Here is a 12,697-nt window from a genome sequence, read left to right as displayed (position 1 = left end):
TATTAAATAAAACATTAATATTTAATATATTAAACTAAATAACAGCATTAATTCAATTTTTGGTTCGATTCCATTAAAAATTTTAATCCAACCGAACCACTGATTTTTTTTAGAAAATAAAAACCAATCGAACCAATAGTCAAATTAACTGAACCGAATTAAGTTATTCGGTTTGGTTATGTTCGATTTTCGATTTATCAACCGAATTTGAAGACCCTATAATCATACGATCCGAATTCTTTTCGAAACAGATAAATCCGATGGTATTTACATATCCGATTCGATCCGTTTGCAGCCCTACTAGGTTGTGATTATTACAGGGGTGAGAGGCCTACAGCTCTTCAGCGACGAATCTAGTAGCCGAGTGAAAAGAAAATTGCGCGCCTTTCTGGTTTGACTAGCACTTGCAGCAATGGAGCTCGCAGACGAAGGTGTCGAAAAAGTAGTTGATTCTAAGGATTTGCAACAACAGAGCAAGGCCCTCGACAAGCTTACCGATCGTGTCGAAGATCGTCAACTCGATTCAACCAGAGTCCAAGAGGTTAGCCTCCGTATCTATTATCCTCTCCCCCCGTTATGGGCTTAACTGAGAATGTTAAACGAGTACAAGGAACACAAAAACATCTCGATCAATTACTTAGCTGTCCCAAGCAAATCCCTATCTCTCACTCTTCATTTTTTTACCAACCCTTTTTCTTTTGTCTCAGATGATTTTAGTCCGCACTCGTCTTCTTTTTTATGCGCTCTTATTGTATCTCAGTTCGGGATTTCAGGCTTTTAGGGTTCTGTCCAAATGGGTGCTCTGAATTCATATTCTTGATTGGCTTTATCTTATCAATGGCTTATTTTTTTTCCAGATAATGCGGCTTTCTTTATTTCTTAGATTTTGCTCTGTTGTTTCAGGATATTGTATTTATGTTTCTTTTCAAAATTTGATATTCTTTTTCATGTTATTTTCTCCCTTTTTTGGTTCTAACTAAATTCATAGTATCTAAGTTAACCTTGATTTTTTTTTGTTTTTCTGTGTATCATGTGATGGCTTCTTCCTTTTCTTGGTTCTTTGCTCAAGTAATCATGAAGGGCGTCTGAAATTCTTCTAGGGCTCTATTGAATTTATGCCTTGATTGTATTTACGGTTAATCTCACAGCTGTGGTGACATGCAGGCTATGGCATCGATTGCCGCATCTGCTGAAGCTGATTTGAATGCCATGAGAATGAGGTGTGTGTTCTATGTGATCAATATAAATATATCGATATTTTATCTTTTTTATGTTCGTTTATGGCATTTTCTGAAATAAGTACTTCTCGCTGAGAATAGAGATAGTACAAGGCAATGTAGTTAGTAAGCCCAAGTTTGTGTGGGTTGGGGGGAAGGCTGACAAGAATTTTGCATTCTTATATTACTAATTCACTTTATCTATTTTTCATATACATATATAATATATTAATTATTAAGTTTTTCTAGTGCTGCTTTGAATTGATGACCATGACATACAGAAGAGAGAGAATGTGGATATCAATTACTAATGACCATTAAATTGCATAATATAATAAAACTAACTTTCCAGGAAGAAATGTCTTAGTTCCCACAGTACTTGTTTGAAACAATTTAGTGGAAGCATAGTTTAAGGCGCAAGCCGCATGACCTAGGTGATCAGGCTTTTTTGTTGGATAATCTTGTTCCTTGTCTTGATGAATTATATGGGAGTTGTTACAGCTTTAGGTGTAGTGTAGCTGATTCATACAATATTTGTAAATGAAGTTAAAGGGTGTAACAGGGATAACCATTATCATCGTTGTTGGCGTCACCCAAGCCTTATCCCAACTATATGGGATTGGCCACATGAATCATGTTTCACCAGTCTGTTCTGTTTAATGCTACATCCTTTGTTAAATTATTGGCAATTAAATCATTTCTTACTACTTCTAACTATGTCCTTTTTGGTCTATCCCTTGCCCTTCTAGTCCCTTCTACTTGCATCAAGTCAATTCTTCTTACCTATTGGATTCCTTCATTGCTGTGGTGATTACATTTGTAGTTTCCATGGATATTTGTTGGAAGCCAACTTTTCTTTTGATCATAATAAAATTATATAGTTCTTGTCGTATAATTTTGCTTCTTTCTTAAGAAGGTAAAGTATTGTATTCTATTAATATGCCAAAAATAGAAATTGCAATAGCCTGTTGTACATTGAGAGACTGAACATTTGGGATATACAAAAAGAGAAACATATATAGTGTCAGACAAAAGATGGTCCAGCTTCCAATAAAAGAACTAAGATGGACTCCCTGAATGTGCTTCTATACACCTAACCAAGAACATAGTAGCCCTTTGAGTTCTTTTTTTTTGTCTTTTCCATTATCAGTGTACTTAGACTGTGTAATCGCCATCCTTGAAACAGCTGCAACAGTGTTTTGGGGAGACAAAACTGTGCTCCAAAACATAAGATTGCCAAAACTCATAACTGGTGTTAGAATTTGCAATGAATGGAATTTTGTTACTTAAAGGGCAGATATCACAATTGAAATCCATTCCTCTTATCAAGAAGAGAGTGGTTTATGGAGTTATAGTAACTTGAAGAGGAAATTCAGATGGCTGGTTCAAGAGATGGAAGTTAAAATCAATTGGGTAAAAAGATCAGCTAATTCTTTTGCTGATGGGTTAGCTGGACAAGGGGTGGACAGGGATGTCATGTTTTGGGCACAGATGTAACTTAATTTTTTTTCTTTCTTATGTTCTCTCTTCTCTCTTGTTTCTTCTCTTGGGGCTCATAATTTAATTGGGAGATAAGAAAGTTTGTCTTCCTCTTTGTAATTATTGTGATAATTAATGAATTGTATTATTGATAAAAAAAAAATCTGTAGTTGAACACCATTCAAGAGTAGCAGTTCAGACTAGAAAAGCTACTTTGATGGGATGTGACAAAAGAAGATTCCAACCCAAAGGAAGATATTTCCCTGCTTGTGAACCAACTTATTGTATAAAGTCTGAATTGAAAACTTTCCCGATTTCTCCCATGCATCAGCCTCTAAATTATTGGGTTTTATTACTTAAAATCAACCTTAACAGCCAAGTCATTGGATTGACTTCTCAATCATTTAATTTTTTTTTGAAAATTCCTGATTAGTACCCTGTACTTTGGGTTTAGTGCCATTTTGGTCCATGAACTTTAAAACACAACAATTCAGTACTTGAACTTTCAAAACGTGCCAATCCAGTACCTGTTGTTAACCAGCCGTTAAGTGGCATTTGAAAAGACAAAAATACCCTTCGAGTGTCATCTAATTCTCTTTATCAACCATCCAAACGTTGACAAAAATGAATAGTCCCAAATCCTTGACCCCAACTTTCTTGAATAGAAGAGGCTAGGATTTGAGACTGTTCATTTTTTGTCAACATTTGGATGGTTGATAAAGAGAATTAGATGACACTTTATCTTTTCAAAGGCCACTTAACAGATGGTTAACAGGTTGGTTAACGACAGGTACTGGATTAGCACGTTTTAAAAGTTTGAGTGTCTTAATCAGGTTTGTTTGGATCCCTCCAAGCCAGATAAGAGGGTTTGGACTCCTAGACCCAATGGAACCTTCACTTGTGCTTCTTTTTTCAAGTCCATCTCTCAACTTTCTACTCACCAACCCTTTCCGTCAAAAGAAATTTGGTGTAGGCAAGTCCTCCCAAAAATTATGGCTTTTTGTTGGGAAGTTTTCCATGGGAAAGTAAACACTTTAGACAACCTACAAAAGAGAAGACCTTTTCTCTGTATTTCTCCTAATTGGTGTATCCTCTGTAGAGCTCACGGTGAGGATTGTTACCATCTATTAGTATCTTGTCCCTTTTCTACAGACCTTTGGGCTTGGCTACTTTCGTTGTTTGGGGGTAGTTGGAGTCTACCAGCAGAAGTTCACATGCTCTTCAACCATTCTAACTTTTATTGGCCTACAAAAATAGGGAGAATTATGTGGAGATGTACTCGTGCTACCTTGACTTGGACTCTTTGGGAAGAAAGGAATCTCAGAATTTTTCAAGATAAGGAAAGGAACAACCAAGATTTGAAAGACTGTGTGTTAAACAGGGCAATACATTGGCTGAAGACCTTGGAAATCTTTCGTCAATTATCTTTTAATGACATTTGGAGAAATTGGTTAGTAGTAGCAAGGTGCTCATCTTTAAAAGCCAAATCAATTACAAGCTGGTCTCCTCCACCCGAAGGCTCAATTAAGTTGAACTTTGATGGAAGCAGCATGGGTAATCCAGGATTATCCGGAATGGGGGGTGCTTTGAGAAATGAGAAGGGAGAGATTTTGTTGCTCTACTCAGGTCCTTTGGGAATTGGGAATTCCATCAGGGCAGAACTTTTAGCTGCTGTACAAGGGGTCCAATTTGCAAACCAGCTGGGGGTATAACTAATAATCAAGGGGGATTCCAAAGTGGTGGTGGGTTGGTTGAAAAATTCTGAAGAGGCTATGTGGCAATACAAGAATGAAATGAAGAAATTTAATTGGTTGACAAGGAATATGTTGGTCACTGTACAGTGGGTGGGGAGATTAGCAAATACCTTGTCAGATGTGTTAGCTAAGCAAGGGGTAAATAGGGAAGAATTATTTTGGGCTCAGTTGTGATTCTTGTTTTTCTTTCCTAGTTTACTTGTAAGTTTCAAGGAGGGGCTGCAGCTCGCACCTCTCACTGGGATGATGTATGAACTCACTCTAATTTGCTTCTGAATCAATAAACTTACTATTATTCATCAAAAAAAAAGTTTGAGTATTGAATTGTCGCGTTTTAAAGTTCAGGGACCAAAATGACACTAGACCCAAAGTACAGGGTACTAATCGGGAATTCCCCCCCTTTTTTGTCTAAAGTAGGGCTCCAAATCATCTCATTATTCACCTGTTCATAAAGTCCTCTATCACAGCATTCTAATTCATAAAGTGAAGGGAATCTTTCTTGTGGTGTGAAGCCCCTACACCATCTCTCAGTTCATATTGCTTTTTCCAACCTGATACTTGATTTCATTTTGAAAATCAGGCAGAATTTTTTGGATGCCATTCCAAACTGCACAACCCATAGGAGTCAAGGCTGGACAAGGGTCCCATGCTCGGCTTGTAAGTCCATATTTTCCTGTAATTACCTTTCTCCACAGGCTTTCTCCTTCCCTGTTGAACCCCCAACACCATTTTCCAAGAAGGGATTTGTTTATTTTCCTGAGATTTCAGATATCCAATCCACCATATTTTCTTGGCTGGAAAACTTTTCCAATTTATCAAGTGAAATTTAAAGCTATCTTTCCAACCAGCCCATAGGAAGGTTCTCGTCTTCTTTTCTAGTTGCTTTGCCTCTGAGAAGGAATTTGAAGTAAAGATAAATAATAAATTGGGATTGATAAAAAATAAATAAATAATAAATTGGGAGGGATGATAAGACACTTATTATCATGTGAACCATTTTGATAGTTCTTTTGTTTTCCACATAGCCAGGTTTCTATCAAATCTCTCAAAGACAGTATCTCATATCTTCATTGAATTGCATTTTGCACCAAGAGGCAAGCCGCAAGCCTAGGTGTGTGGTGGGGAGCTTCCTAATGCTGCTGCCCATTACTTCAGCCAATTGGTTGGCCATGTTGTTCTGACTAGAAATTGTAGAAAGAGGTAATGCTAATGTAGAGATGGTATAAATGAAATGTAATGGAACAGATAGCAGAGATGGTATATGACTTGTGGTCTTATGGACATATTTTTTATGTAAGCAAATGTGAAAACTAACTAGCTCAGTTGGTAGAATATCTCTATATTATCATTGACAGGGTTGGATATGTAATGTTAATACACTATTTAAAGGCAAAAAGAATCTGTGATAAACTCCTTTCTTAATTGATATGCAATTTTGGATATGCATTTGGGATTCAATGATTGCATTTTAAATCTGTCCAGATGTTGTATATTAGGTAATACTTTTTGATCCAAGAAGTTTGAAAAAAGAAGGCTTGGGTTTTGAACCAAAACATGAATACTTAAATGGTTGCACCTTTCTCTAAATTCATGAATACTTTAAAAGTCTATGTTTAGAGTGTTGCTGAACCTTGGATGTCATATCAAAACTTAACTTGGTATAACGGTCCATGGTTGTCAAGGTGCTAAGGCTGGATGACAGTGGAGTGCCTTGTTGCCTAGGTGAATAGGCACCTACCTAGGTATTGTCTAATGTGCTCACTTTTAATGACAGAAAAGTCAAAGAGCTATCCAAGTTTTGAAAGCCTTTGCTTATCTGAAGGGGGTTTATTTGGGGTCAGCCCCTCTGAGAAGGTGAAAAAGGCTCATAAGAGGAGCTTAGTGAAGGATTCTGATCAAGGTGCCAAAATAGAGTCCATGGATAAAGCTTGATTGGTACTAGAAGGGAGAACAGTTTATGACAATAGTGGGTTCTTATTTATATGTGAGTTGGATAGGGCTTTCTCTTTCTGGGTTGAGTTTGTGATTTTTTCTGATAGCAAAAATATGGAGCTGAAGTTGTAGCAATGTTTGATGCCGATTTGGGAGAAAATGAGTTTTTATTATATTGGCATGGAGTATTCTTGTTTTCAGGAGTAATAAGATTTTGTTTTGATTGAAGGTTATGTTGCTGTTATTGCTCTGTTTCTTTCTCTGTCTCTCTGTCTCTCTCTCTCTCTCTCTCTCTTTTCAGGCGATTTCTTATCACCTTTTTTTGTATCTCCTTTTCTCTTCTAATGAATTTTATTTTACTATTAATTTTTGTCTTAGATAAGCCTTTATTAAACAACTTATAGCATGTACAAGGCGTTGTGTCAGCCACTTTGGTACCTCTTAAATTGAAGATTGGTTTTCTAATGTAGTGGTGATGTATATCCTTGGTTTTTATTTTTGGGGAAATCTCTTATACTACCCCTAAGTTTTAGGAAATGGACTTATACACCCCTACTGTTTGCAAAATCCCTTAACCCTAATCCTTCTGATAATTGATCTTAATTCTACCCCTATTTTGATGGCATTAAGGGAATGTGATGGTGTTAAGGGATTTCGCAAACAGTAGGGGTGTATAAGTCCATTTCCTAAAACTAGGGATAGTTTAAGAGATTTCCCCTTTATCAATGTGTCATACATCGTAATCTAGAGAAAAATCTGCATTTTTAAGAGGTTTTATTTATTTTTTATGGTTTGATAATTGAGATAGTGATGAAATGGGATCTTTTCCTGACTGCAGAACCTATTTCATCAAGTAAACATTTCAACAGTGAAAACGTATGAAAATTCTTTTTGGGACTTTGTATCCATTTATGTTTACTTCAAATTTCTGGTACTTGAAATGTCTACTGACACCACACAGGGAGAAAGAATTGGCTGCTGTTAAGATCAACGCTGCAGATGTTGACATCATTGCAAGTGAACTAGAGGTTGGATTCCTCGTCTCCTGTGTTTAACTTGTAAACGTGCCCTTGTAACAATGGTGGTCTTGTTCAAAGTTCTTATTTGTTCTATTATATGGAAACAGTTGGACAAAAAAGTGGCTGAGAGAACACTCCGAGAGCACAAAGGGGATGCAGTTGCTGCCATCCGCTACTTACTACGCTAGGAAGATTGTGAACCATAACATACAATGATGGATCCAATGTTACAGAAGCTCTGTAATGAAACCTTCTCAATGCAAGCAGAAACGACTTCTTTATTGGGAAATACATTTACAGTCTCATTTATAGATTTATCAGCACCATGAAATCCGTTTAGTATTCAGAATGTCCTAACATATTTAGTATCTTATAGTTTACCCATTTGATACTACTTTCTGATATTGTTTATTACCATATCAAGGGAGACACGATTGGCCCAAGAGCCAAAAATTGATGGACCATCACTTGAATTGGATGTTAGGTTGATTACTTTGGCCATGACTCATGAACGGGGACTATTTCCTTTTAGGCCATGTTTTTTTTTCGGAAACATATTTACTTGGGGAAATGCACTTACCTGGAAAGTGTGAAGTGTTGGGTAAGTGCGCTTATCCATTTTTTTTTTGTTTAATTTATTCAGGTAAATAACATTACTTATTTTCCCATGTTCTTTTTCAACAACCATTTTCCTTGGTAAGTTGTTATTTTTTTCACCTTTTGCCAATTTTACCCTTTCACCATTAGCTTTTCTAGAAGGGGAAAGAACATTTTCTAGTATATGTGAACTGCTCAAATTTTTTTTTAGATGAGAACCACTCAAAATTTATGACGTCCAGATAAGGCACATCTTGATAAAAGATCTACTTTTGCAAATTTTTACCATTATCTTGTTGTTGTCTATAGTTGAAACTGTTGGTTAGAATCTGATTGAACAACATTTTTCGAGTTTGGGATAGTAGCATTCACATCATCCTCACAAACGTTAAAACAACCTCTGCATTCAACAGTTAGAATCTAACTGAACAACAAGGCTCTGGTTGGATATGATTATTGCACATCATCTCTCCTGCACAACAGTTCGGTAAATCTGTTCCAAAATGGCTATTGGATATGATTACTGCACATCTCTCCTACCCTATGCACATCTGTGGCAAATTAAACAAGAATCAAATGAAATATGAGAATCTAAATTATATATTTGCATATGGATAGAACACTCATGTATGAAATCAAACATGACTAGCATGGTCAAATGAAAACCATAAACAAGCATTATGACATTATGATATAATGTAATGGCTGATTTGTTCATGTTGGCATTAGTCTCTTTTTTTTTCCTCTTTTTTAGGTTGTAATTTTTTTTTAATCTTTTTATCATTTTATTTCTAATCTCTTCTAGTGGCCATTGCTTGGTTTAGTAGTAAAATCTTAGGCTAGCAACCATGAAAATGCAGCTTCGAGTCTAAGAGCAGCCTCTTTATGCAATAAATAAATAAATAAAAGTAATGCCAAAAATTATTTGGGACCAACATTCTGTAATGACCTTTCATTCCTCCTCTCTTCTCTTTATTGTTAACAAAGTGTTTTTTTTTTCCCTAATGAGAAAATACTACCAAACTTAGTCGCCCCTTGCATGCCCTCTATCTAGACTATTTTACAAAATGTCAAATATTTATGTTTTTCTTAATTTTCTTTATTTTTTTTTGTCTTGAAAAATTTTGTTTAAACTTTAAACCTATCTATCTCAAATCCATCTTCACCTCTCTAGATCCCATTATTGACCCTACAAACATTTATTAACTAATTTTCTAAACATGGACCATACCTATTTGGTCAACAACTTTTTTAAATCTCAAAATAAATTGATGAAAACTAATATTGAAGGGAATTTTGGGATTGACCAACAATGATGCTTTCTCCTTATTTTATGTTGTTTACGACCTTAGCAACTGTTAAACTATGAGAATTTGTGGCCCCTCTGCCTTTAACCCTCTAGCAAACATAAAGAGGTATTCTCATGGAGAAGGTGAAATGGTGAGTTCAAGTACCATCTAAAGGACTAGAATAATAATATTAGCTCCCATCTCCCCACTCCAACCACCTAAAAAATGATAGCGGTTTAATGAAGCAACATACTGTGGAGATCAACCATTGCAACTAAGTATAGAACAAGAAATTTTGAGTTGGAGTGGGTGCATAGTAAAGGATTGGATTGATCAATCCCATACCTCTTTCATAATTGGGCATATATATAAAGTGGGGGATGTCTGCAAGTTGTCTTTATGAAGAGATCCATGGTCTGTTGAAAAACCTCCTATTGAGCTGTATCCATCTCTTTTCATTGCTACAGAGAATAGAGATACATTAGCATGGAACTGCAATGAAGAGGGAACAAGTGTAGTAGTTTGGAATGCAATATTCATAGGAAACCTCAAGGATTGCTGCTACTTATCTTATTTAAGCTATTCCTCATAATCTCATGAATATCCATATCTTTTCCTTAGCTATTCATCTATTTTCCCTCTATTTTCTTGCTTGACATGCCTTTGTGTATATATGCCTATTTGCTTCTTCACAATTTTTTACTTTTCCCCTGAACTTATGTTTTATTTTTTGAAAGAAATTGCACATCACTTTAGAAAGCAGGGTGTGTGTGCACATCAACCATGAGAAAATCCTAGTTCCTCAGCTTTTTGCCCTTAATTCCACTAGTATTTCTGCATTATATATACTCAATACACTTCAACAAGTTTTCTATTTGTGATATATAGTTTACTTATATCATTTATAAGTAACAAGAGATGAAAAACTTCCAATGCCATAACTTGACAAAGTGTTCAACACCTTCATACTGACTAGTATGCTAATCCCACTCTTTTAGGATCAATGTGTAAATAATTTCTCATCGACCTCTTCTCTATTGTTGTTTTTTCTTCAAACCAATCAAACCGGAGCAAGAAAAAGAAACTAGTAAACATGAAAATCAAATATGCCTCAAACCTGAAAATGCAGACATGATGACAAAACCAAGAACCAGATAAATATTCTAAATTGCAATAAATGACACATTTCTATAGAATACTTTGGTAATGTAGTAAATAGTCAAGTCTCATTTTAGATTGTGCTCTATAAAAGAGGGCCAATAAGCTAAACCAAATACATTGTGTTGTTTAAGGTTAAATGGCTAATGTTTCATTTTGATTATTGTGCTGTGATTAATTGTTTCAATGTTTATTTGATGTGCCAAATTACTTGAGTTCTTTTACCATCCAATCAAGCTATCTGAACAAAGAGTCAACTTCATGCACTTTCAAGTACTCAAACAAGCTATTAAACAATGGTTCATGAATATTAAGAAATGGTTCAAATTTCCAGTATTCCTCCCTACCCCACCGAAAAAGTAAAGAAAAAGAGCATTAGCTTCATTTGAAAAACCCAAGAAATAGCATGAAATTATTTCTCTATAATGGAAATGGATCTTCAACAATCATTTACAGAAGAGACAAATGAAATTGTTTATATCCCTCAAGTTAACGATCTAGATCATACAAAAGACAAATATATAACCTTCGAGAGTTGTATCTTGAGCCTCATAGACAATCCTTCCTCCTTGTCCAGAAATTCACACGTTCCTCAAGCTTACCAACGTAGATGTGCACCTCAGAGGATGCAATTGAATCCTCAAGCCCTTAAATTTTGGTAGGCTATAGATTTACCAGATGTTCAAGCATTAATTGAAGAAGTTGCGGTGGCGACAATAGGGTCGTACGAAATCCAGGACGAGGAACAGTTACTGATTCCAGTATCGTAGATACGAGAGATGGATATATGCAAGAAACTACTTAAATAAATCTCCTATGAGAGAGAGAGAGAGAGAGAGAGAGAGAGAGAGATTTCAGGAGACCAGAGCAAACATTGAAAAAGAGAGAAAAAAATAAGATGCATTTGTGCATCACAAAGGAACATCAGAGTAGAAAAAACGATTCTTACCAGGAAAGAAAATGAGCAACCGGCGGTGACTAACGCAGTGGCAGTGGCAAGTAAGAGGATTAGGGGTGGCAAGAACGATGAAAATGATGAAACAATAGAAGTGGAGAAACTCTCAAACAGGCGAAGCCTTATGTTTTGGGGGCAACTTTGACATTTTCATGTTTATTGTATTTACCTTCAACTCGGGAAATCAACTTACCCAAGTCTAAAGAGGGAACCACTTACCCAGGTAAGTGATACCCGGGGAAATAAAATTTACTATAGGTCCCACTTGTTTTTGAAATCCGAACATGGGGGTCCCCACTTTTATTTCACGAATTCGGCTCCATTCCTAACCCCATCCAATTGGTCCTTCAAGTGCCACAAAGCATCACTGCATCACCTAAAACAACCCAAGTGGGAATTGCACCCAATTGGTCCTTGAAAATGTAGCAATTGCCACAAAGCATCATTGCATCACCTAAAACAACCAAAAGTGGAAATGCCACCCAGCACCCTTACCCTTTGCACAATGACCCTATGAAAAGGGAGGTACGAGCATCTGAAGTTAGATCTACCCAATCAAACATGAGTCCAAATCTGCTCCTCATTGTCACAATTGAAGCCTTTAACCCAGCAAGCATGCCAACCAAGTATTCTTTTATGTGTCTTGGGTGGGTTATATATCTATTTTGTGTGTGGAGGGTTGTAATGGCAACATTGTAATTGTCAGTATGAATTTTTAATACTTGTGATGTTTTCTTTGTCACTCCCCCAAAAGTATCTTTTCGCTAATTTGTGCTTGTGCTTGTCATCTTTATTGCAATACAAGGTGTCTTTTGACTAATTTGTGTGTCATTATTGTTACCTTTGTTGCTTGTTTTTTTATTTCATAAATTTTCTTGACTCAATCAAGCGTTGTACGGGGCCTCAACTACTATCCCCATGATAGTTAGTATTAGAGCCGGAGCTCATCAACACCACTGAACCTTCGACACAAGCAACACCATGAAGCATAACATGGGTGTTGTAGAGGAGGTCAAGCATGGACTCTCCCTGTCCCATGAAGTTGGTGATGCACTAGATGATGATACTCTCAAGGACAAAGCCCCAAAGGGCCGAGCAACTAGAACTAGCAAGCGCGATAAATCAGTAGACAATCTTGCAGCCTTTGACACTTGCATCCTTCGGTGTGAGGCTACAGTGGGTGAAACTCGTGATTGAGTGGAAGAAATCAACCTCAACGCTGAAGCCATTGAAAATATGGAAATGAAAAGTCGCTTGAATGTGTTCATCAATGAAGTCCGAGACATCTTGAATGGTG

At 36.4% G+C, this 12,697-nt stretch overlaps 1 protein-coding gene across 2 annotated transcripts; it reads left to right on the top strand.

The window, feature by feature from the left end:
* Positions 1-239: 239 nt before the first annotated feature.
* LOC104598754 (DNA-binding enhancer protein-like protein) lies at positions 240-7,902 on the top strand. Of its 2 annotated transcripts, XM_010260947.3 has the most exons (4): positions 254-541; positions 1,165-1,220; positions 7,344-7,410; positions 7,509-7,902. In XM_010260947.3, the coding sequence occupies exons 1-4, from the start codon at positions 413-415 to the stop codon at positions 7,587-7,589; spliced, it is 333 nt and encodes a 110-aa protein (XP_010259249.1). In that variant the 5' UTR covers positions 254-412; the 3' UTR covers positions 7,590-7,902. The 2 variants fall into 2 exon arrangements, with proteins under 2 accessions (XP_088755853.1, XP_010259249.1); XM_088899727.1 differs by lacking the exons at positions 7,344-7,410; positions 7,509-7,902 and adding an exon at positions 5,480-7,208 and having other exon boundaries at positions 240-541.
* Positions 7,903-12,697: the final 4,795 nt, after the last annotated feature.

Source organism: Nelumbo nucifera, chromosome 3 (genome assembly GCF_055504915.1).
Source record: "Nelumbo nucifera cultivar China Antique chromosome 3, China Antique-T2T, whole genome shotgun sequence".
NCBI classification, from domain to species: domain Eukaryota; kingdom Viridiplantae; phylum Streptophyta; class Magnoliopsida; order Proteales; family Nelumbonaceae; genus Nelumbo; species Nelumbo nucifera.
The sequence above is the reverse complement of the archived record's forward strand: the minus strand, read 5'-3'. Positions and strand labels throughout refer to the sequence as shown.